This window comes from Odontomachus brunneus, unplaced genomic scaffold (genome assembly GCF_010583005.1).
Source record: "Odontomachus brunneus isolate Ranch 3 - 2012 unplaced genomic scaffold, Obru_v1 Obru_scaffold_072, whole genome shotgun sequence".
Classification (NCBI taxonomy): domain Eukaryota; kingdom Metazoa; phylum Arthropoda; class Insecta; order Hymenoptera; family Formicidae; genus Odontomachus; species Odontomachus brunneus.
The window spans coordinates 645,525-670,695 of record NW_022639522.1 but is presented as its reverse complement, the minus strand read 5'-3'; the positions used below and the strand labels follow the sequence as shown (position 1 = coordinate 670,695).

General features: G+C 42.8%; 4 protein-coding genes across 6 annotated transcripts in view; all 4 read right to left on the bottom strand.

The window, feature by feature from the left end:
* The window catches only part of LOC116846967 (BMP and activin membrane-bound inhibitor homolog), a 33,386-nt gene extending 29,067 nt beyond the window's left edge, over positions 1-4,319 (bottom strand). Inside the window, exon 1 of the mRNA XM_032821444.1 lies at positions 3,836-4,319. Coding sequence (XP_032677335.1) covers positions 3,836-3,977 — 142 coding nt within the window. The 5' untranslated portion in view covers positions 3,978-4,319. The remainder of the gene's footprint in view (positions 1-3,835) is intronic.
* A 1,999-nt stretch (positions 4,320-6,318) lies between these two features.
* Positions 6,319-17,315, bottom strand: LOC116846993. Of its 3 annotated transcripts, none has more exons than XM_032821520.1 (5): positions 16,619-17,315; positions 16,141-16,282; positions 13,647-14,069; positions 8,367-8,496; positions 6,325-7,416 (listed from the first exon to the last, which is right to left on the bottom strand). In XM_032821520.1, the coding sequence occupies exons 1-4, from the start codon at positions 16,716-16,718 to the stop codon at positions 8,454-8,456; spliced, it is 708 nt and encodes a 235-aa protein (XP_032677411.1). In that variant the 5' UTR covers positions 16,719-17,315; the 3' UTR covers positions 6,325-7,416; positions 8,367-8,453. The 3 variants fall into 3 exon arrangements, with proteins under 3 accessions (XP_032677412.1, XP_032677411.1, XP_032677413.1); XM_032821522.1 differs by having other exon boundaries at positions 6,326-7,416; positions 13,880-14,069; XM_032821521.1 differs by lacking the exons at positions 16,141-16,282; positions 16,619-17,315 and adding an exon at positions 15,368-16,095 and having other exon boundaries at positions 6,319-7,416.
* A 1,026-nt stretch (positions 17,316-18,341) lies between these two features.
* LOC116846988 lies at positions 18,342-24,748 on the bottom strand. Its single transcript, XM_032821493.1, has 3 exons — positions 23,946-24,748; positions 23,300-23,516; positions 18,342-22,182 (listed from the first exon to the last, which is right to left on the bottom strand). Exons 1-3 carry the CDS (start codon positions 24,156-24,158, stop codon positions 22,166-22,168), a joined length of 447 nt encoding a protein of 148 aa, XP_032677384.1. The 5' UTR covers positions 24,159-24,748; the 3' UTR covers positions 18,342-22,165.
* A 168-nt stretch (positions 24,749-24,916) lies between these two features.
* The window catches only part of LOC116846987 (splicing factor 3B subunit 4), a 2,407-nt gene continuing 2,152 nt past the window's right edge, over positions 24,917-25,171 (bottom strand). Inside the window, exon 5 of the mRNA XM_032821492.1 lies at positions 24,917-25,171. Coding sequence (XP_032677383.1) covers positions 25,092-25,171 — 80 coding nt within the window. The 3' untranslated portion in view covers positions 24,917-25,091.

Genomic DNA, 25,171 nt, shown 5'->3' with positions numbered 1-25,171 from the left:
ATCAAGAAATATGGTTGGCGCCAGAAATGACGAAAAATTTTAGTTAGATCGACCATTTTCTTCTTTCAGGGTCGGTTGTTCCCACTTCTTGGTAAGTTAACTGATAGTTAAATCATATGTCTGTCTTTGTCTAAAAAAAAAAAAAAAAGAAATTGAAGGAAAAACAAAGACAAACATATAATTTAACTATCAGTTAACTTACCAAGAAGGTTGGAACAACCGGCCCTCAGCGTATCGAGTCATTTATTTGTAACACATGGATCATCCGTGCGTGCGGAATCGCGCAAGACGCTGAGCTCCTCCGTTCACGGCGTCTATTATTCGAGTGCGTTTTCGAGTTCGTTCGGTTTCAGGGATTATCCAGAGAGGAAAAGCGAACAAGACACGAGCTGCGCGCAGTGTGTACGCGGACGTGCAACAAGCGTGTCGGCAGGCACATACACAGCGGAGTATATAGGTAACCGCGCTATGTACTCCGCTATCCACGCGCCTAGCTGGCGCCCGACGTATACTTTATCGTCTTTCTAAACTCGCTATCGCCGAGAGAGACAAAATTTCTCGATATTTATTATTTCGAGCACCGCGCTGCCGTGTACGCCTTTGTCCGCAGTTATTCCGTGAGTACACGTGAGTATGAGTAACCCGAAGAAAACTAGGGATGCTGGTGTGTACACAGAGAGAACGATTTGGTTGAATCAAATAAACGCTTCTTTGGAATAGTCCAAACGAATTTTTTGATTGATTGAACAAAATTTTGTTTGAAGCAACAAAAATATTTGCGGTTTAGTTCCAAAGAAATATTTTTGTTGTGTCAACCAAATAATTTGTTTGGACTATTCCAAAGAAACATTGATTCGATAAATCGTTCTCTCTGTGTATGTGAGAAATAATAAATTACGTCGCCGACGACGTCGGCAAGGTTTCTTCTACTCTAACGTTAAAAACTGTGCATCGCTAGACTAAGTAAAGTATAAATAAGAACCGTGCACACGCGGAGAACTCGTGTAACATTCTGAAAACTCGTGACGATTATTGATATCTCTTCAGGAATTAAATTTACATTAAAATTTGAAGAGAATTATTTAATTTTTAAGTGACATCTCTGCCGGTCATTTGACAAGATTTCTCGTTTTCTTGTAAAATTTTTGGGTTAACGTTTATTCACCATAATGTTCGCATTATATTCTTGCTGACTCAGAGAAGAAGATAGTGATAGCAACAAGTTTTGTACATAGAATTCTGTGTGTGTATATATGTATATATGTATATATATATATATATATATATATATATATATATATATATAGTTTATTAAAAACTATGTACACATTAATTCTGCATACTCGTATACACAAAACTCGTATAATTGTCATTACTGTTTTTCTCTAAAGTAAATTAATTATTAATTTCACTTTATATGTATTCACTTTATAGACAAATATTTGTTACTTCAGCTACATTGCCAAAAAGGGGACTTGATTCACACAAAAAAATTATCTTAAACACATCCGTCCATATATTAAGCTTTTTTCTATATTTTTATTCTTAGTTCTATAACTGTTCTCACAATAGTTATAGTCTATTTCGCAATTTAAATTTTCATCCTTTCACTTACTATTTATCACAGTCATTACATTATCCAATCTGCTTATTCCAATTTACCTATCTACTATCGCAACATTGTATCGCTACTTCTTGACCCCTTTACATCTTCATCGTATAATCTACCACATCACTTCCTAACTCTTCAAACCATCCTTTCGTAGTCTGACGCCTATCCACATAATGCCTCATACAATCCTGACCTTTTCCGCAAAGTACACGTATCCTATCTACTTCCCCTATCCAATATTTTTTTCATATTTTCCATATTCTCACATCTTAATTTAACTAACGCTCTCATACTACACTGAGAAAAAATTCTTGAAAATTTATTTGTAGGATAAGAATTGGTTTCACAGAAACAAATTTTATTTTTCAGAAATATACTTTATTTCACGGAAATAAATTTTGTATCACACAAATAAATTTCCAAGTATCTTTTCCTCAGTGTATTACCCACCCAAGTTCTCCTTCCTCGGATAATTAAAGCCACTTCCATCTATTTTTATTTTTTATATTTCTCGATATATCTCGCACTCACAGATTCTTCTTTTTATTATCATAGAACCGGCGGTTCTATTCCCCTCCTATTACTAATCATATCGTTAAAGAAGGGAGAAGTAGTCGACGTTGACGCTGGCAGGCGCCGTTCGCGAACGTAAATCTATCGATCGATCGTGAATCATTTGTACGTCGCGCGACGCGAACGTTCGCCCCGCACGCTCGCGCTCGGCTCAGCTTCAGTAAACGATTTTATTTCTCGCGTCGAGCATTCCACGAACGACGATCGACCCCTTTCGAGGTAGTTTACACTATCGCGTAATAGCCTTTGTTTTTTTTCCCCTCTTTTTTTTCGCAACCGTTTGAGCAAACTCTTTGGCGCCGAATGGCAGCGCATAGATCTCGTTCTCTCACCCTGCGGGACGTATATTGGCTCCACAATTGAGCGATTTACGTCTTTAAAAGTAACGCGCGAGGTTTCTTCTACTTCAACAAAAATTATAAACATATACGCGCGCGTACACGTGCATACACACACAGATAAACACACACAGAGATAAAGAGGGATAGAACATTTGATTATCTTCAATGGAGGAAGAGCGACTGCAAAGTATAAACGTGCTCTCGCACTGTAGAAAAGCTTATCGCGTTTTTGATAAAGTTTCTCTCTTAAATCGATTGAACGCGTTATCGCAGTTACAAGTATATGCGAGCAATTGCAAATATGACTCGTCTTATGAACGTATATCGATCATTCCATCGACCTTGCATAAGTTGCTGATTCTTTTGACGAATTTTCCGATTTCTGGAAAATCTCAATGTAGATTCCCGGTTGCCACTTCATTATCCTCGTACTACAAACATGAGATCGAATTAATACGATAGTCACTATCCTTGAGGAGATACGAATTGCTAAATTCGCGAGAATTAGCAAAACAAGCGTGTCAGGCACGTGCGCGGTCCGTGTTTCCTGCGATCATTTGCACGCGAGTATCTCACCTTCGCTAGCAGTATGAACAGCGGAATGCTCTCGTGCACAAGTGCGTTAAAACAATTCGCGAAAGCGACCTGTCATCGTGGAGTGTGTGTGAGAGACAGAGAAAGATATATATATATATATATATATATATAGAGAGAGAGAGAGAGAGAGAGAGAGAGAGAGATGCGCGTGCGTGATTAGTGATCTGCCAGACGACGCGTCGAAGAGATCGAGCGCGTTTCTGTCACCGGCAAATCCACTCGCCGAGATTTTCATGGCGGGAAACTCGTAGCGCCACATTGAAAGGGCAAAAACCGACACACGATGCAATTCTGCGCGAGCGAAAGGCCTGAAAGCACGTTTCGAATTATCATATCGAGAGGCGTGATACAATCGCGATTACGAGAGCTGGTTATATCCTCTTGCGGTTCGATCCTCGTGAACGATTCAACCGGTGACCTGCGCGATTGAAGATCTCGATTGGCGATACGCGCCGATTAGAATGTCGCGGAAACGAGCACGGAGTGACGGCACCGGTCCAGCAATAAAGCTCTCGAAGAGAGCTCGAGACAGAAGCACCGAGGGAACGCGGTAACTTTTAGCGCCGTCGCTTTTTCCTTTTGCTTCTCTGCTCACTCCGGCGACATGTCGCGCATCAATCTACTCGTCACCTCGTGACAAGCAGCCGCGAAATTAGCGCGACGCAAACGCGATCGCCACGGTTGTACGCGCGAACAAGGGAAGCTACATTACCGTTATCGGCGGATCTCGTCTCGTCGTCGGCGAGCACCTCGTAATCCTCCGGCTCCAGATTCACGGGCGGCGCGCCGTCGACCACGGCGACGGCGAGGCTGGTCATCACCGTCGCGAAAGTCACCAAGTCGCGCGGCAACATCACGGCAATCGCGACGAATCGCAGTCGCTGCGACGACAGAGTAATCCTCGGGCAGAATCTCGTTCGCGCGAATCCGTCGTACAAGGGATGCCTGCCGGGTGATCGAGCATGTGCCTTTTCCCGAGGGATTAAGGCGTCCTCGTCATCCTGGACCGCGATCGCGTCGTTATTATATCGCGCGGACGATCAGTAGTTCGTTCTCGCGTCGAGCATAACGCGATTGCAATCGCGGCGGAAAAACAAAGAGAGACTCGCGAATGCACCAGAGAGAACGTCGTCGACACACCACAGCACGTCCCACCTCGACGCTGTCCGACGGCTGACTGACTGACTGACTCACTGTCGCGCCGGTTCGCCGCCGCCGCCGCCGCCGCCGCCGCCGCCGCCGCCGCCGCCAGTCGACTCGCACGCACCCGCCGCCACCCGCTTTCAAGAACACTCGCTTCGGATACTTTTTAAACCGGGCCGCCTGCTGCGGCGCCGTCGTGCGCACCCTCGCCGCGCCGCGGCTCTCTCCTTGTCGTACGGATGCGAGATAATTATCATCACTTACGGGACTACTCCGATTAAACTACAATATCAAAGGCTTTTATAGGAATACAACCAAAATAAGAGTGATATTATAAAGCCCGCGCGCGTTGGATATTAGTGTGAATAATTAATTTTGGGAGGGAGAAGTCTGTGGTAATGTGTGTCGTAAACGCACGCGCGGAACATTTCTCACATACGCTGTGAATCAAACCTTTCACATCCAACTCGATCTTGAATGTCAGTTGTTACATTTTAATTAATTCCTTCTCTCATTTAAAATCCCAATTACGCGTGTATTTTGATTCCTGAAGTTGCGTTTGACACTGCCGAGCAATATTACATTCCTATGAATTAATTATTCGCGCTAATATATAAGAGTACAGAATTACGACGTTTGGTGGCGCGAGGAACGTCTCTTACCAAAAATTACGTTACAATTGTAGTCTTAAGCCCGTGTTATACTACGAGATTGGAGATGGAAAACTGCGGATTAAAGATTAGATTTCAACAAATCAACAAACTTCGGTCTTGGCCTGCTTTGTTCCAATTGGTCAAGTTTCGGTATTCAATGCGCAGTGTGACACGGGCTTTAGAACAAAAAACTGAAGGCTCATTGCATTTATTGCGGATTTAACAACACACAAGTCGACACAAGCCTCATCGCATCTTCGCCATTCACTACATACAGAAGGAATAATATTTGTGCCGAAAACTGTGGGACTAAGGCCAAGTTCCACAACATCCGTTTAATTTTAACTACCAGTTAAGTCCCAATAGTGATTGGTTAATTCTGATTAACTCTTCTTAATGTCAAATGCGATTGGTCAAGTCCAATGGAACCAGTCAGTTAAGTTAACTGAAGGTTGTGGAAAAAAGAAAGACATGGAACGGATGATTTTCGGAAAGATAAAAGAGCGTGTGTAGGAAAAGCGGAGGAATAAATGCCACGGATTATCAGGTAGCGAAGTAATAAAGCACACGGGACTCGATTGTTTTTCCAAAGAGCGGCGCGTCGGCGTGCCACTTACATTAACGACGTTGTATACGTCCAATTGGCCGACGCGCAAGGCCCTCACAAGGCGCGCGTGTGCCAGTTAAGGCGAGTGCCGTGGTGTGGGTGCCGTTTGTCGGCGGTACGTCGGTGGGAACAGCGGAACGTAAGGGGGATGGTGGCGCCTGAGTCCTGCGGCGGGACGCCACAGCCGAAGTGACGCGACGGCGACGCGTCGCGGCGCGTCGTGTCGTATCGTGTCGTGTTGTGTTGCGTCGCGTCGCGTCTTCTCGCCTCTCTCTCGTCCCTGTCGAAGATCAGCCGCGTTAGTAACGCGAAATCTCCTTCTCTTTTTTTCTTCTTCCGTCACAATGTGCGCGCTCTTGCTTCTTGTTATTGTTCCCCGCTAAAGTCTAAATGCAAGGCTTTAAATAGCGACATAACGCGTCGTTGTTTCAGCCGAGCGTTAGGGAGAATTCACACCTTAGCAGAAAAGCAGAAGCTAATCACAACTGGCGCTAGTAGAAAAGCAGAAACTGTTGATTATCACCTGACTTGATCGCGAGTTCTGATTGCTTTCTGCCTTTTATTCAAGAGTTCAAGGTGTGAATTCAGTTTAGGGGGAATTTGCATCTTGGCAGAATACCGAAAGGCAGAAGCTAATCAGAACTCGCGCTGCTGGTCAGGTGGTAATCGGTGGTTTCTGCTTTTCTACCAGCGCGAGTTCTAGCGAAGTGGTTAGCTTCTCTGCTTTCTGTTCTTTTGCCAAGGTGTGAATTCGCCCTTAGGCAATTGGCAATCCGTTCTTTTGCCGCGGTGCAGAGCGCAGCAAGCCCGCTTGGATTTGTTCTCATTGCAGCAATACATCTGCTCGTTACGCGAAAGAGCTCGAGGGTAAACACACGATTCAGCAATGATTTAGCGCGACGGATTCGGCACGCGCAAAATAGTCGAACGAGGAGCGCAGTCTCGTTTGTATGTAGGTCGGGATCATTCTGGGCAATTCTACTCACACGAGCATTTATACTCTCATATATATTTTACCGATACAAAATGCATTGTTTACAGCCAAAATTGGACACTTCTCCCTACCGTAAAACCGCAAAGAACTGCATGTTAAAGTCACAAAAGCATGTACCCCGACTCGTTTTTACGCACACCCAATTAATTGTAACTGCCTAATCTATACCTACGGACGTGAAAGTTCTTAGAGAGCCACGTGTACATTGAGAGAAAACGTATCTAAAAAATCACAGATATTTATTCGGCGGTTACTAATAACATGTTAATTCGGAATTCTCTTGCTTAACTAGAATAAACGCTTGCTTTTCTGAGAAGCTAAGGTTCCAAGTAAATATATACTTCTTATTTGAAAACTACTTTATCTCTAGTACAAAAATGCATTAGCAAACATGTTATTAGTCTCTATTGAATATATATATATATACATATATTTTTTATTTCTTAGATATTTCCTCTCCCACAATATAGGGAACGTGTATAGCGCACATTAGCGCATCCTTCAATTTATTCACGTGAATTTATCACGTTGGATGTGGAATTCCTCCGTCACGATGACGTTGCGCGTACGTTATTCGTCGCCGTGTGCGTACGTACGCGTGTGTGCTCGGCAACCTGGAGAATGACTAATTACGTCGAAACGCGTCCGGGCACCTGGCCGGGCCAGTGGTCGGCCCGTCGAGGGGCCCCTCGTTCAATGGCAGTCGAGAGAATTCGGGCCGCACGGTTTAGCTGCCGTTAGTCATAGCCATGTGTAGAACAAAGGATGGCCAGCGTGGCGCTCGTTCTCCCCCTCAGGAAGCTTCGTCAAACACGCATCGGCTCTCGCATCCCGACTCGTCCATCACGCGGCTGACGTGGCTCTTTTGGGACCTCCCCCGCGGTATCCAGTAATTCCTAAATAAAGATAAGCGGAGTCTCGTTATATGCAGCGGCACGCATAATTTAGAACGACGTCTCGAGGGGTCCCTCTTTCGCCCTCCTCTCCTTCTCCTCTCCTTCTCCTCTCCTCTCGCGTGTTACGGAACGGATTATAATGAGTTCGGCTTTAACGAGCCGAATCTCGCAATCTCTCCAGATCGAGATCCATCGACGCGTCGCGATGCGATGTACTTCCGCGAGGAAGTACATTATTTGTTATTATATAGGTCCCAACGCGTTCGTATAAAATAATATTATTACCGTGCAATATTGTATCGCTTACGCGCGCGATCCGACAGCCGTCGTGCCGGCGCTACTGCTGGAACTTGAAAGCTATCCGGCGAGCGCGTAACAAAAAATCGCTTTAATGCAGACTCGGCCGGCCGGCCTGTCGGCGGCAGTTATCTCCCGCACGGCCGGCTTCTATTTATATTTTCTGTTCGTTAGTCGATCAGCGGCATACGATCAAGGCGAGAATTATATCCGCGAGCGAGTGAGTGAACGCGCGTGTTCGAGAGCGATTCTAACGTGAATAAGGCATTACGCGCACAATGCTGAACTTCTTTTTAACCTTTCTAAAATCTTAAACGACAAGATGGATTCAACGAAGAACCCCGTTCGATGTATATTTTTCGATGCAATCCATTGAAAAATTCTTGTAATATGTTTGCATAAAAAGTCAAACGTTGCACTGGAAAAATATTTTGTACTATCAAAAAATCCGTTGAATTACTCTCTAGTTGTCCTAACATAAATTTTTATATGCAGGAGATATAGATAAACTCAAAAAATGTCGGGGTCATACGTGACGTCACTTTGTTGTTTACGTTCTAGAATTTCACCTTGTTTAAGAATTAAAACGGATAAGTCTGCAAGCCCGTGTGATAATTTTCTCTCGCAACGATGAACGCACACTGATACTTTACCTATATTTTCATTCATACGATTCCCATCGAAGGAAAGACCACAATTATTCCACGGAATCATGATGTAATCGAGACTCGCGTTCGCAATTAATTTACATTGTTCATTGTATAACGGTTGCTCCTCAGAAACCTGCAACACGGAATGTTTCGATTAAAATTTCCCAATCCTAATATTAATTAGTTTGATCAATATCAAAACTTGCTTCTCTTACTTCTTATTATTCCGACGAATCGCGGAGATTAATCGACCTAATTAATCTAGCACAATTAAAAAGAGATTGGTGAATTGATGATAAATTAATTCGCTTCAACGTAATTTACAAACTTTCATCTTGTCTTCGCGGTTACCCTGATGTGTGCGCGTGTTTGTTAGTACTTCTCGCACATGCGAGGAATAGACACACGAGTGTTTAAAAGCGGATTCGTCGTGGTGCCGAGCGTTGATTTGCAGCGAGCTTCCTGCGTATAAATCGCAATCAAAAATCAATTCGACGCGCATCGCGCCGTGAATTCCACTACGCTGAAAACCGGATCTCGCCTCGACTCCCTGCAGGCTTATTCGGTTGTGTCTAACGGGGACCGGGAGCCGTGAGCGATGCGATGGGAAATAATCCTTTGACATACGTAACGCGTGGAACTAAAACGATCGTTAACGGCACAATGGTCGAAAGAATCAATTACGAGCTGAGGACTCCGTTTGCGGCGATGCATAATCGATCGGATCATAGATCCGATGTCTCTTCTTCTTTCTCTCTCTCTTTCTCACTGTCGTTCTGAGGCGGGAGAATGATATTGAAATTTCAGGTGGGTTCGAATGAATTTACATTTAAATGTAACCGCAGACAGCGGGTCTGGCGGTAGTTATTGTCAACTGTTGACGGGTGTTGATGTCATGTTTTCCCACTATGTTTCAAAGTTTGACAGATTTGTTATGTGTGTTTGAGCCCAGATCTACAATGTGCTCCTTGCTTCTTTCTCTCGATCTCTTTCTGACTTAAACCTTAGCCCAGATCTACAGCGTGCTCTTTATTTACTGTTCTTTTCTCTTTGATTTTTTCTGACCTCAATTTTCAGCCAGAAGAAGATAGAGAACAAGAAATGGGAAGCAAAGAGCATACATTGTATAGAAAAAGATAGAGAATAAGAAACAGACAGCGAATGACACATTGTAGATGTGATCAGGCTTTAGACGTAAAATATTCGATCATGTCTCACACAAATAATTCTCGTTCTTTCTCTCCTTTCTCTGTAAATTTATCTTCACGCGAAATATTTTACAATGCGAAATTCGATCGATATATTCGACGTTATTAATCTAATATATTCGACAACAACCGACTAAAATAAGACATCTTATCGACTCTTTCTGCGGGCGTTCGATAAAAAAAAATAAATATTCGTAAGAATAAAAAAAAATAAACATCCCTCTCGGGAGTTATTTACGACTTGGGCCAATGGTTTCTCTCGGCGGCTATCATAATTTATGGTCTTTACGCTATCGTATAAAATAATATTTGGGATAAAAGCGAATTTATTTTTTGCTTTAGTGGCCCGCTCTTAAATTCGTCCTTTTATCTCATCGGCCGGTGCGTTTAGCGATTGTAAGAGCGCCGCGTTACATTTCCACGATACATCTACGGAGAATCCGAGACGGAGCCGTGGGCTTTCGATCGATTCACCTTTATCGCGTGAAACGCGAAGAAACGGCCGGGGAAGAAATACGCGCATCCTGGAAGCCGCGCCATGCTCCATCCGCGTGTTTCACGATAAAAAAAAGAAAATAAGGACATAAACTAACGACGCGCTCGCCGAGGTGTATATGAGACGGCGCAGCGAACCGAGACATTCCCGAACTCGAAAACCCACTTAACCATTCGGAGGACGAAGATTAGAGGGCAGACCACTCGAGGGAGCCTTCGTGTTCCCGCTATCTACGCCTTTCGGGGCCCGGAGACCCGCTGATCGGGCCCTTAACCGGAAGGTAGACTGATAAGAGGGCGGCTCGTGTGGCTCTTTTAGTGCTTCGTCGACAAACTACTCTGACGAAGCACGATCGGCCCATTCGAAGAAGAAAGAAATCTTGCGAGCGGATAACGCGACGAGTGGGCCCGAAATGCGAGAATGTTGTCAATTAGGCAACTAGAAAAGAAAACACCGACGAGACGCGTGCAAGTATGTGTGTAAATGCATACTAAGAATTTTTTTTTCTTGTCTCTCTCTCCCCTCCCCCCTCTCTCTCTCTCTCTTCGTCCTTCTTTCCGTCCTTCTCTCTAGAGTGCACTAATCGTTGAATGTAACATTTAGTAAGATGTTCAGATGTTTCGTTTTTCCCAGGATAATTCCAGTTTTTCATGTTTTCCAGTTTTCTTTGTGTCGGACCTTTTTGAATGTGCTATCCCGATTTATCCCAGATTAGGATGAACTATCCTGTTTTTCCCGGTTTAGGAGATTTTTAAAATCCTCCTGGCAGAGAAAAGACTTGAAAAGAATTTACCGCTCTGATAAATACAATAGCTTCGCTTCTTCTTAATTTTAAGTAAGGATAACAGAAGTTTTATCTTAGCAATAATTAATATTTTTACTCTAATATATCTATATATCTAAAAATCTATGTGGTCTTTAGCGAGACGGTAGAGGTCTTTTTTGTTCAAATTGACCTGATGTAGAAGTGTGTGCAACGGCAAGAGGAATGTGCAATGGCAGACGGCGCCACTACAGCTCATTTACCATATCGTGTGTGATTATTCATCCTCCTTAATTAATATCTCAAGATTTATTGCGAATATCGCAAAGACCTTTATGTTCACCTCAATCCGTTCTACGTTCCCACGAATGTTGCGGAGACGAATCTGGGACACCCTGTACAAATGTCCCTGATTTAGGCCTGGGAAATCTGGTCACCTTACATTTAGAATACTGCCGATCGGCGAGATTGTAACGATATACGCGTGTGAGAGAGATGTTATGCGCACACGTACGCACAGATCGATTGTGGCTAAGCGATACGATCTTTTCGCGCGGAATCGTGAGTATCCGTAAACGGGATTCACGGCCGATGTGAGAGAATCGGGTGGAGGGATTCTCATCGTGGATTTGCCGCTCGAGAAAATCTCGAAATGATTTGCCGTCTCACGTGGGAAAAACGAGTCCTGCGACCGCGTAGGTGGTTACTATAAACGCGCACGCTCGCCTCGTGTGGCCTCGATACTCACGATCTGTTACATTACGGGGTGTTCCGCCTCACCCAAGGCTGCTTTCGAATAGATTTATCTCCGTCGAGCGTTAATTATATCCAGCGCTAATTAGCGACAGCACGAAACGTCGCGGTATCGACGCCGCCTCTCCCACAGTGGCGTCACATGTTTCATCGTACGACTTTCGTCTCTTTACTTGACAAGTCTAAAGTGAACTCTTTTAGGAGCGATTTTTCAATAGCAGTTTAAGCGTGAATTTAAGTTTAAACTCTGCTCAGACACAAACAAGTCACACACATAGTTGGAACAGAGTTGAACGCATCATCGAGAGATAAAGGTAGTTTAATATAAAATTATCAGATAATTAAAGTAATTAATCTCTAGTTAATTGAAATTACTAGTTGTGGCATGCGTATTAACCTTCTGCACTCCAAGTGCTAACCTATAATTCTGATATTCCGTTTCACGTGTCTGATCAGTCGACAGTAACAATGAAATTGTACTAAATTTTATTCAAAATAACCAGCTGTTTAACCAGCTGTTTACAAATGAATTTTTTCTATTTAATCTATATACATAAAATAAAGTGTCTGCATCTGTTCCCTATACAAATCCTTTGACTAATTTTGACAAAATTTTGCACAGTTCCTCTCTATAGAACCCCATGGAAAATATAGGCCACATTAAATCTGGAGAAACACCTCTCCCCATGATTTCATCCCCTTGACACTTTAGCTGCGTTCGGGGAGACACTATTTGGCGCTATAAACGTGTTCTGTCTTTGTTATTTACCGAAAGGTGAACAAAGACAGAACGCTTTTAGCGTCTTCCCGAACGCTTTGTGATGACCCGGACAATGTCAGGTAGTGTTGGTTAGTTTAACGATATTTGTGAGTCACGCAAAGGGTTAAACGATCAGTACTGTAAGAGCAAAACATCTCTTAACCCTCTAGCTACTACGCGCCACTAAAGTGGCTTCCCTGTAAGTCATTCTGTGCACTAAGAAAAAAAAATAGTTGGAATAACTATAATCTCACTATATTTTATAGTTTGTTTTGGCCTCAAACATATATTTATAGTTCATCTAAACATGAAGTTATAGAATGAACACAGATTTATAGTCACCATCTTATTACTCTATATATATGGTAAAGCATCTTTTGGGAATATAGTTACATGTACCTATATTTGCCAAATATTCCAATTATATTGACTATATAAAATAGTTAATTTCTCTTACCATTCAATATTTGCTACCTTACTATAGTTTTTATTTCAAATAATTATAATTCTTGGTAAAAATTTTACGGGTCAGTTATACTATGCTCATATTGTAAATATTACAAATATTATGGTAACATTTACTATAAAAATTATATTCCTAACTATAATCTTTTTACTATGCCATTATAGTTCCAAATATCATACATTTTTCTCTCAATGGGACGAAACGCCACTAAAGTGACTTTCCGCTAAATCATTTCTTAGTAATTTCCAAGTCATTATCTCACTTGTTTTCGTGGTTTTCAAAGTTGTGTGCATTTTCGTTCACATGCACACCGCGGCAGAGAAGCCCGTACTGACGATACAACGCCACACTGAGAGAAAAATGTATGATACTTGGAACTATAATGTCATAGTAAAAAGATTATAGTTAGGAATATCTTTTTTATAGTAAATGCCACCATAATGTTTGTAATATTTACAATATAAGCATAGTATAACTGACTCATATAAAACTTTTACCAAGAATTATAATTATTTGAAATAAAAAACATAGTAGGATAGCAAATATTAAGTGGTAAGAGAAATTAACTATTTTATATAGTCAATACAATTGGAATATTTGGAAAATATGGGTACATGTAACTATATTCCCAAAGCGTGCTTTACTATACACATAGAATAATAAGATGGTGACTATAAATGTGCGTTCATTCTGCTATATCTTCGTGTTTAGATGAACTATAAATATATGTTTGAGGCCAAAACGAACTATAAAATATAGTGAGATTATTCCAACTATTTTTTTCTCTCAGTGCACGGCCAGCTTCGCCATAGCTAGAGGGTTAAAAAGCACGCGAACCTGGTGACCACGTAGCAAGACGCCAGGACGGATATGAGGGCCGCGACGGCGAGGACGAGGGCGGCGACGTGCAGTGCCTTGACGCGGTTTCGCAGGAGCCGATCGCCGGTGAGCTCCGCCGAATCCTCATGCTGCCGCACGCCCTGCTGTATCGTCGGCATCGTGTCGCGGCTCGTCGACACTCCGTTCTCCGGTGTGCCGAGGCCTACCGCGGAACGCGCCGGATCCATCACCTTTCTCCTCTCAGGCGTCCACGTGCTCGCGTCCGATCCGTCCGCGGCGTTGCAGTAGTCGTGGCTGTTGCAGCATTTCAATCTCGGCCAGGGCACGCGGACCCACGGGCTCGCCGACGGCTCCACGTTGCTGACCGACCGCGACCTCGTGGCCCAGGACTTGGTCTCGCACAACAACGGCGTGGCGCTCCTGCGTGCATATCGAGACAAAAGTTAATCAAACAAGTCACGCGCCGGGGAATTCCCCGGCTGCAAAATCATCCACGAGTTGCCTAAGGGATTTATTCACTTGAACGAAATGCTTAAAATTGTACGTTAAAACTGTGACTGGGTTAGATGACGTGCGCGACACGTTAATATTTAACATAATATATTTATTGCGTTAAAGCACAGTTGTTGTCAGTTAAAGTTTCATACGATTTGTCTGCACCGTTCATGAGAAATTTAATACTGAATATCTCAATTTAATATTGAATATCGCAATTTTGCACATATAACATTATGGTGAAAGCAATATAGGTGACTATTATTCTAGTATAATTTTGTAAAAAGTGATCCAAACAACCGAACTTATTGCTAATTGTTACATATTAGGAAACACGGTATAGAAGAAAGAATAGCACTTAGTATACTGTTTTTGTGTAATGGTTGATTGTAAGACAGAAAATTGCCGTTTTATACTTTAAGTAGCATTGCACTGAATACAACGTGACAAAGTAGCGTGATGAAATTAGCTTCAAATTAACGTTTATTATTTAGATTGTGGAATAAATATATAAAAACATAATTTTTTGTTTGATATATAGACAATTGATGGAATAGCTATTATGGATAAGAGTATGAATTTTAAGGACGTTTTCAAGCCGTTGCAAAATATCCGAGCATAGTTAGAAGGTTCATAACATGGTGACTTCTATGAAGATCACCGGAAATGACCAATAGTATATTGCTGTGTATCATTAACATACATATAAATATTTACATATAAAACGTAATATAGCAATTGTATATTACCAATTAAATATATAGCCAGGAGGAAGCCAATAAAAAAAGCGATCTAGCGAGTGTGCGCATCACGAAATATATTTACTTATCGTATTTACGTATTTTTGGTGACTCGAACTTGAGTTGTGCATTGAAGTAATAAATTTAATATATTAATAATTTAATTGAGCATTTAATTGACATAATCCGTGAAAATCGGCGTACGGCAGTCGTCGTATTAATATGTCATAAAACGACGAGACAGTGTTCGAGGTTGTTGACGCGATTGACCTGACGATGGGAAACGGTAAGATAATTATTTCGTGAGCCGTGCCGAAACAGCCGTCGCACTTTCCTCGAATGATAACGATAAACAAAAGTTCACGGCACAAAGATTCCTCTTTCCTCCTCGAACAATGGAGGGTCGTCTCCGGTGTCGCCTATCGCACTGTCTTTCGCGATAATACAAAAAGAAAAAAAAAGAAGAAGAGATATGCGTCTCACATCAACAACGTAATCCGGATCTTGTCGCGAGGGAGTCTTGCTGTAACCGCTTGCTCGCAGATGTCGAGCTGGATATGTAATGTTAATAAGGCGCTTAATAAAAGTCGCGGAAACTTTCGGCCGATTATCTCGTCAAGGTTATATGCGCACGCCATGACGCATTCCTGAATTTATATTACGGCGTTGATGAGGCCTATCGCGACCCGACGAATTAAATCCTGTTTGCGAAGAGGCGCAAGACCGTTCCTCTACTCTTACGCCATTTCTGCGCATCGAGCCGAGTTGTTTAATATTCTACCACTTTAATCGACGGAAATTCCGATTTCTTTGCAAAAGTCTTAGATCGCTATTCTTCAACTTAAAGCTAAATTTGAGCATTTAATTACTGTATCAGGTGGATATACAAAATTTGTCTCATTTTTTCTATTAAATTCTTGTAGAATACTGAAAAAGTATTAAAAAAAAGAAGTCCTCGCGTTAGGTGTCTGCGAAAATATACCGAGTCGTTTGTTAATTTATTCATAAAAATAATTAACTTCTAAAGTTGAATAAATATGTTTTCCATTTTACTTGACAAATACACTTGACAGACTTTTGCATCCATCTGGTAATAGTTACCGTTGTAATTACCACTGTGAATTTTTCCGATAAATTTGCGGAGAAACTACTCAAAGTTACGCGCTTTTACTCCAGCCAGATCAGATCAGGATGCGCACACTCATGTGTAAAGCAATTCCGTCCGATATTATTATAGTAATTTGCGTTATACACACTCCGTGCATCCTCTCGTGGTCGTGCTCTCATCGGCCCCCTGTCCCGCTGTCAAAATGAATTCGGTGTAGCAAGAGAATTTGGTGCTGCAAACGTCCACTCCCATCTCCCTGCAGGCTCTGCTCGTGCACGCGCACTTTCTCCCTGCGAGAAGCACAGTCTCGTGTGACAAAGCGCCCCGTCGCGCATTTCACGAGGTATTATTATTGCAGTCCTCGCGTACATATAACGGAGCCCCATGCGAGAAATCCCGAACAATGGGCCAAACGCGATCTCCCCCCGTAGCCCAGTTTCGTGCGACACAGGGCCGAGAATGAATCAGCGTGCAGATGCACGCGTCCGAAAGAATGTTCAATTACCGCGGCGCTTACCCTCGCGCTCTCTCACTCTGCTTCTCTCGTCGCTAACGAGCGTTCCTCGCCAATTAGAGGAGCTCGCCGTCGGCGACGATGATGATGACGAGCGCATGACCTCACTTACCTTCGACCTGCGCGAGACCCGACGTCAGTGACACGATGCACAACGCGGCGAGGTATCCGACGAACGATCGGCCGACGGTCGTCGCTCGGGCAGCGGGCATTTCTTCCTTCCTTCCTTCCTTTCTTTCTTTCTTCCTTCCTTCCTTCCTTTCGCCGATAACGACGTCCGCGGAAGCGTCTCTATCAGGCCGCTACGCGCCGGCCAAAACGACGAAACGCCATATAACCGCGGAAAACGCGTCGATAAGCGCGACGCGCGGGGTCGTCTTATCGGGCCAGAGGACTTTTCGGAAGTGTCTGGAGAAGAGGAGGATGATGATGATGCTGCTGCTGGGAGCGCGGTGAAACGCGACTCTACTACTACTACTATTTCTCTCTCTTTCGCTCTCTCTGGAGCACCTCTAATTTTAGCAGCTCCTCCCACTGAAAGAGCGTCGTGTCGCGTCGCGTCGTGCTGTGTGACGCGCTGCGTCGCGTCGCATCGCACCGTCGACGCTCGTTCCGTTGGACAATTTACTAGCGTATCTATTCTAATTCCGTCATCGGCGGCATTATTATTTGCCGCCGCCAGCGGCGGGTGCCGGCCGGTGCGAGGGGAGCATCGTCGATTTATTCCCGTGCTTTTGGCGCGACGACGACGCTCTTTTTCCGCGGTCACGACCGGCAGTCGCCGCGCTCTTAAAGTCGGCCGATTTATTGGAAGAATAACACACCCGCCGACTCATCCCCGTCTCACGTGCGCTTTTATGTGCTGAGGGACAGGAAGGAAGGGAGAAGAAGGGAGAGAGAGAGAGAGATACGCAACCGTTCCGCGCCGACGATCCGGACGTGTAACGAAGCTTTGACGGCGCCCGATGGCGAAGAGGGTGAGACGCTCCCTCGCCGGCGCCGGCGACTAGAAGTCGGACTCCTCGTTAGCGGAAAAATCGAAGAAGCGCGCCGCGCGATGGAGTCGTCCTCTTCTTCTTCGTCGTCGTCGTTGTCTTCTTCTTTTCCTTCTCCTCTTCCTCTGCTCCTTCTTCCCCTTCATCGAGTATTCTCGTTGTAATCGCGATGTCGCGCGCAACATTCACATTGCCGTTGCATTCGCGTCAGCGAACGATACGATTAGCAAAAGTATCCTGATAGCACACGAAACAAAAAGGATCTTGGACGATAACCGGCTAAAGAAGACAGAGAGTAAAGCAACGAAAGTGGCAATCTTTCGAATGAAAAATGTCCGCGAAGATAATAAAGAAGTCGAAACGTATCTCGCAAATATGACTTGTCTAATAATAGATCATTTTATTTAAAGTTTTAGATGAGAATACTTTCTATATTTCTTGAAGCGAAATTTTACTCGACACACGTGCACTGAGAGAAAAAAATAGTTGGAATAACTATAATCTCACTATATTTTATAGTTCGTTTTGGCTTCAAACATATATTTATAGTTCATCTAAACATAAAGATATAGCAGAATTAAAACAGATTTATAGTCATCATCTTATTACTCTATGTATATAGTAAAGTACGCTTTGGGAATATAGTTACATGTACTTATATTTTCCAAATATTCCAATTGTATTGACTATATAAAATAGTTAATTTTTCTTACCATTCAATATTTGCAAACTTATTTTATTTTTTATTTCAAATGATTATAATTCTTGGTAAAAGTTTTATATGGGTCAGTTATACTATGCTTATATTGTAAATATTACAAACATGCTGAAATTTACTATAAAAATAATATTCATAATTATAATTTTTTTACTATGCCATTATAGTTCCAAGTATCATATATTTTTCCCTCAGTGTGGAGTGACGCGAAACTCTAGTTGAATTCGAACGATTTTTCACCCATATGAAGCGAATTCTCCATTCAGAGCCGTCGAGTTGATATCTTCGCCGTGAAATTAAACTGAATTAATTTTACAGAGTCAAAATCACACTGTGAAATTAGACGGAGTTAACACGTTCGCTACCACTTACGGAATTCTCTCTACAAGCTACATTATATTTATTTTCATATAATTATGCAAAAGAGTCTGTTTATATGTGAATGTACGGAGAAAAATTTAAGTTATATTACGCATGTTAGTAGCAAACATGTCAATTGAAAATTTGAATCAGAGATGAGCTTGAAGTGAGAGATCGGTGCACCGAAAAAAAACGCTTAAAAATTTACTTGTGGCACGTAAAATTTATATTTTGATGAAACGAAGTTTATTTTTGTAAAATAAAATTTATTTTCGCGTAACAAGCTTTCATGCCAAAAATATATTTTCAAGCGTTCTTCTCTCAGCGTCACACATGTGCGACGCTAGTGGCGACGTGTCAATTTCATTGAGTTAAAATCACTGTGAAAAAGATTCGACCGAGTTAATTTTTCATCGATGTGTGCTCCACTGTCACAGTAACAGGCTTACTCTAATTGATTAAATTATCCGTTTGTACGGAGTGGGACCACTCAAAGCTGAAACTTTCACTCTTACGACTCCGAACGACAGTACTGTCGCCTTGAGTGAACTCTGTTCACTCGTTCTGGGAAACATTTTAAATAAAACAGGCTCTCATGATACTCAGATATTTTTTTTTTCAGAGTTCTCGCTCGCTGCTATTTCGCTGCCTGCAGTTTCAAGAGGTGGATAGACAGGCTGACATGGTTGTCACACAGGAAATCAGACCTTCGCCGGGGGGAACTGCGCATTTTTTTTTTTCCATTTGATCGACGCTCAATGACTCAATCGCGGCGCGCAGACATTAGCTGTTGAAACGCAGCAGACGGGAGTCGAATTCCTCGCTTGGTTTCCTGTGCATGCAACATTAACCAGAGCCCCCGCTCGTTGCACATTTCTTTATCGGCCTCTCCGTCGAGAGACAGTAAAAGCCGAGTTGGGTTATCGGAATGACACTCGGTTACAATTTAACGAGGTCGCGTCGGCTGTTCTGCGGCTGCTTCTTGTTGCACGGACGGATCGAGTGTCCGCGAGTAAAAAGGCTCTCGCCGGGCCAACAGGGATGTCTTTCACGTATGGGCAATTTGCCGAAGTGTATTAATCGACCGTTCAGCCGCTCGTTCTTTTCGCGCTGTGTCGCCTAACTTGCGCGACTTGCGCGGCGAATTTCGCAATTCTTACATTGCAGGTTGCGACAATGAGCGAGAATTCGAGGGACGTTGGACACGTAGTACGAAAAAGATCCCATACAGCACAAAATGGGGACGTCCTACAGATGTCTTGAGGATGTAGAAATGTCCCCAGGACGTTCTCAGGACGTCTCCTGGATATTTGTTAGGGATACTACCATCTGTTAAGAAAATCCTGATAATTCTGACGAACAAAAAACTGGTTCGACCAATTCTTCTAAATTTTTATTTCTTCTAATTTTTAGTTTTCAAGAAAGCATCGAAGCAGTCAGTGATCCCACTGTGTGGGGTCAAGTAAAATTTTGTTTAAAAAAAATTTGAACGATGCCTTTTTTCTTTTTCTAATAAAATTTAAAAGAATTTGTCCAATCAGATTTTTGTCTTGCTTACTTTTCTCTAAGGACCGATTGTTCCAACCTCTTGGTAAGCTAATAGTTAAATCATATGTTTATCTTTGTCTAATTGGAAGGAGAAACAGAGAAGGACGTATGAGTTAACTATTAGCTCACCAAGAGAGGTTGTAAAGATCCTAAAAGAAAAAAAGACGCTCGGAAAAAGAGAAGAGAAGAAAATCAAACGCGAAAACGAATGCGACGTGTGCAAATCTTCCGACGATCTCGATTGATGTGCACGACAATAAGAACGCCAAGCGAGAGGCAATGTTCGAGCACCCGAGAAATAAATAAAGTGGTGTCGTGTTAATAACGCAGAATCATTATTTTAATTAGTCGTTAATTTGCTACAGCGCTGGGAGGACGGCAAAAGACTGCTCGGCGGAGAGGAGCGAGGGAACTCGGAGGACGCGGGGAACCGCTCGCGGGGGAAGCGGGCCATTTCTCCGAGAGCGGGAGCGTCCCTTTTAATTAGCTTCTGGACTCTTACTCCCGTCGGCGCGTTCGGGCACGATCACGCACCGGTGCGTCTTCTTAATTGTCGACGAGAGTTGCGCCCAGTCGCGGACCGACGCCGAGAACGGGTTCCGAGCAGGTTGCTTGCGCGACGTGGGGAAACGCGCACCGAGGGGAGCAGCGGCTGGAGGCCGTGTCGCTCTCCTGGATATCGTCATCGCGCATACATTGAGAGAAAAAGACGCTTCATCTAAAACTAAAGTTACAGTCACTTCTGGCTCCACGACCGTATCTTTCGGCTGCACTAACGCGAAACTGGTAGTAAAGTGACACGCACGCAAGATTAGTATGTCGCTAACATTACAGTGGAATCTTTAACAAAAAAGAAACAATTCACTTTGATCATAATTTATAATAATTGTTTCTCTGTGTGTGCGATCATGCGTAGTTACAAGTAGCAAACATTTTTTTCTCAGTGTATGTACGCACACGACGCTCGGGACGGCCGGTGAGATGCTGTCCGAAAGAATACGCGTTAATCGTTTAAATCGATCAAAGCCGGGCGAAATCACTGCTGAGACGCGACGAACCGGCCGAGGCCTGTAATTCTCACGTAATGGCTTCAGGAAAGATCGTCGCTACCTCACACACATGTATGCATAAGCACACACGCATACACAACGGTCAAGCGTCGGACGTCTTGCATCTCGCGCGCGCGCGCGCGATTTCGATCGGCAGATTATCGTAGACGACGCGAATAAGCGATCGGCTGGAATATCGCGCTACTTTCGCAGCGAGAGTAATGAAAAGATAATCACGGTAATCGATTGACCTCCCTAATTGACGTGAGGGAAAAATCGCCGCGATTTCAGCTCAGCTGAGCTGCTCGTCGAATCGTGAGTGTATTCTCGTCGCTTTACGCTACTTTAGCTTCACTGATCCGTGACCGGAAAATATCGCGAGGCAATTTTTCCATGTTTCTTATTATTCCTCAGTCGCGCTATTCTTTTTACCGCTTACGAACGTATGCAAAGTGAGACATTTGAAAACGAACTTTGACATTTGTCGGAATATTGTGACAAAAGTGGCGTCACTTCGATACAACTTTCAACTTTTTTACATACATACATACATACACATAGAATATTAGATATATGTCGCGAATACACGGTGTGAGAAATTATTTCATGCGACCTGAGAGAGTCGCAGATTTGTCGGCGAAGAATCGTTGCTCTCAATCCGAGTCGCGATCTCGCGACATCTCAGGAGGATCCGCGGAGATCCTCGCGACGTTCTCATTCTCCTCATCTATTCCTCACGTGTTCGTGACGCATCCCAAACTGCTACCAGCTATTACGCGTAAGCGCAAAGAGTAAAGAGGTGTATTCGAGTTAAGTGTTCTGTAATGACGCTCCCGCGCCGGTGAACGGAGACGAGGGAACGACGTAACGTCGAGATGTGCGTGCCCATGGAGTATATTATCGTGTAGAAGCCCTGAAATACAAGCCACTGGAACGCTTTTTCCGGTTCCCGGTCTCGCGACGCATCGGCGACGAAGAGTGGCGTTCCGTTACGCAACGACGGGTGCTGAAATATAAATCAATATTTTCCACATTTTTCTGTCTCTTTCTCTCTCTCTCAGCAGCGTATAAATATGAGAGGAAATTGCCAGTTCGCGCTACCGTGCGAATGTCCACACGGAAAGAATTTTATAGGATAAAAATTAGAATTCTTATTGCTTTATTTTATCTTATTAAATAGAATTTTCCAACCGAGTAATAAATCGACATTCTATCGCTATTCCTTCATTTCATACACGGAAAAAATGCTCTTATATCAATAGAAATTGCTAATCAATAGAATCGTATCAATAGAAATTGTCAAAAAAATGCTCTTATATCGATAAAATTGCTAACATTGCTGTAAATCTTCTTCATTCAACAGCAATACCATTGAAACTAATACATTATATATTGTTTCGACGACTCAAATATTAATTTCAGTGGCATTGTTGTTAAATCAAAAAGATTTACTCCAATTATAGCGATGTTGGCAATTTCTATCGATACAACAGCACTTTTTTCATGTATGTGTTAATTATATTAGTGTGTTATTATATGTGTTAATTATATTAGAAACTGAAATGTGCTATCAAAACACTTGCTATGTTTTTAAATTTACTACGTTCCTTAGCAAGACAGTCTATTTTCCCGGACTACCACAAACATAGTGAATTGAAGAGAATTTATGTAGAAAGAAACTATTTAACATTCTTTCCGTGGCGCAATTATCTCATAATTCGACGAGCTCCTCTATCGAATTTATCAATTTTGTCTCATATAATCGCTCGGCTATGTAACATGCAACTACCGCGGATAGGGATGATTGCGAGAGAAAGAGGCAATAATAATAACAGAAATACAATATAGAAATAAGAACAGGAGATACAATATAAAATACAGAATACAATACAAAATATAGGAACGATACAATAACAGAAATACAATATAGAAATAAGAACAGGAGATACAATATAAAATACAGAATACAATACAAAATATAGGAACGATACAATAACAGAAATACAATATAGAAATAAGAACAGGAGATACAATATAAAATACAGAATACAATACAAAATGTAGGAACGATACAATAACAGGAGAACAATAATAACAGAAGAAAGACTTCGTCCTTATCTTACTCATATGCGTGACGCCCGGCTGCGCGCCGATCACCAGCGTTTTTCTCTGCGACGACAACGTCCCCGTCGAGGGAATTATACTTATAGATATTTGATTCTGATTAGCCGCCGGCTGATTAAATTGGTCATTCCGTATGTTAGCGTTGACATGTGGATTATGACGGAATGGAACACCTTGAATGTTATGTCTGTAATTACTGACTACGTAGCTGCTCACCTGGTTGGCACAAAACGAATCGGAAAATTTCTTTAGCACGACGAGATTAATCACGGCAAAACGGCGGAGTCACTACGAAGTTATCTCTCTTTTCTTACACACAGAGTGGATACAGTCGATATATTACGTTAAATTCGCGCTTTACATAGGTCTGTATGACGTTAGAAAATGTAGAACGCACACAGTATGCCAGCGATAGGCGTCTAAAATATGTATAAAGAGCACGTTATGTCATCGCGAGAGAGAGAGAGAGAGAGAAAGAGACCTTTTAAAATTTCAACGTCGTGACAGCGTCTGTTTTAAAATACTCCACCGAAAAAAATTCGACGTTAACGTAATATACTGTCGTGCGATACTGTAACACGACACGCTCAGTTAAGCGCGTGTCATACACAAATTCGATTCATTGATTTACAAGTGTATGCTCACCGAAGAAATGACAAAAACAGTGACTAAAGCAATGCCGAGCCAAAAGTACCAGGTTTCCCAGAGGTGACGTGGAGGCCGTCGTTGCACCACGAAGCAACACTGCGAATTACAACAGCAATATAGGCAATATCTCTCAGGAGTACATGCGTACGGCCTGACGATCGTGCTCTCGTTTTTCAATTCCAAGTTACACTCGTAATAGAGACGTGCCATATCTATCGTAGCCTGCCTCGCATAATCCCCATGCCCGTTGCATGTAGGATAATTAAAGATTCATCCGTTCTGTGTGACCGTTCATGTTTCCATAACAAAGTGTTCGAGTGTGTTCAACGAGCTAGAGAGTAACCGGCGACAACGGGTCGATGAGGGAACATTGTGTCGATCGGGAGTGATCTAAAAAAGATCTAAAATGAATGATGATCTAAAAAAGAAAAAAGAGAGAGAGAAAGGACGATGAGCGATTTTCGGGAGCGCGTTTCGTCGGCTTCCCCCTCGGCTGATATCTGTGTTTTACTCACCGAATTGATATCGCGACACCACGTCGTCACGATGTATCGGGTACGAATTATATTGCAGTAACGTCTCTCTTTGGACGACGGCGTCACTTCTGTTCGCTTGACGTGCAGCGGACTTCGAGAGGCACAACCAGGCGTCTTAAAAGGGCGTTGCTCAACGGTGGACTTCGTGTCCGACTAATGCTATCATTGACCGCGAGCCGGACAAGCACGAAATAATCGATAGAGCAAACGTAGTATGTACATCGCTAGTATGTTCACGCATCAGCACCGATCGATACAAAGAAGTGACAGAGAGAAACGCGATTATAATTAGTACTTCATTCACCGCGCACTTCGTGCGTCACTCTAGCGTCCGACTGTGTTCGATTAATTGCCATGTATTACATTAATTACAAACACATAATTAAGATTAGCTCGTTAAACAATCACTATTCAAATAATTAATCTATGATCGACACAATAAATACATTTATTCGTATAAGGAGAAATCGGTTTTATAAAAAATGCTGTTAAAAATGACAGGCCGAAGGGTTCGTTACATTTTTCCTTTTTATACAACTTCCGTAGACGAATTCGCCGATGATACGAGAATATGAGCATCCACGCGAATAGAGATAAGACTGGAACATTAATATTGGCTGTTATCATGCGGGGGTGGCGGCGGCGGCGGTCCTCTTGGCGGAAAAGGCGGGCGAAATTGAGGCGGGG

Bases quoted from the DNA above. Each gene is read 5' to 3' on its own strand.
- LOC116846993 (XM_032821520.1), bottom strand. From the start codon at position 16,718: ATGCCCGCTGCCCGAGCGACGACCGTCGGCCGATCGTTCGTCGGATAC. The intron at 16,283-16,618 runs GTAAGTGAGGTC...TGCTTCTCGCAG, and splicing joins GGGTCTCGCGCAGGTCGAAG to GGAGAAAGTGCGCGTGCACG. The intron at 8,497-13,646 runs GTTCGCGTGCTT...TCCGTGTTGCAG, and splicing joins TCTTGCTACGTGGTCACCAG to GTTTCTGAGGAGCAACCGTT.
- LOC116846988 (XM_032821493.1), bottom strand. From the start codon at position 24,158: ATGGCACGTCTCTATTACGAGTGTAACTTGGAATTGAAAAACGAGAGC. The intron at 23,517-23,945 runs GTGAGCATACAC...TGTGCCAACCAG, and splicing joins CTGTTTTTGTCATTTCTTCG to GTGAGCAGCTACGTAGTCAG.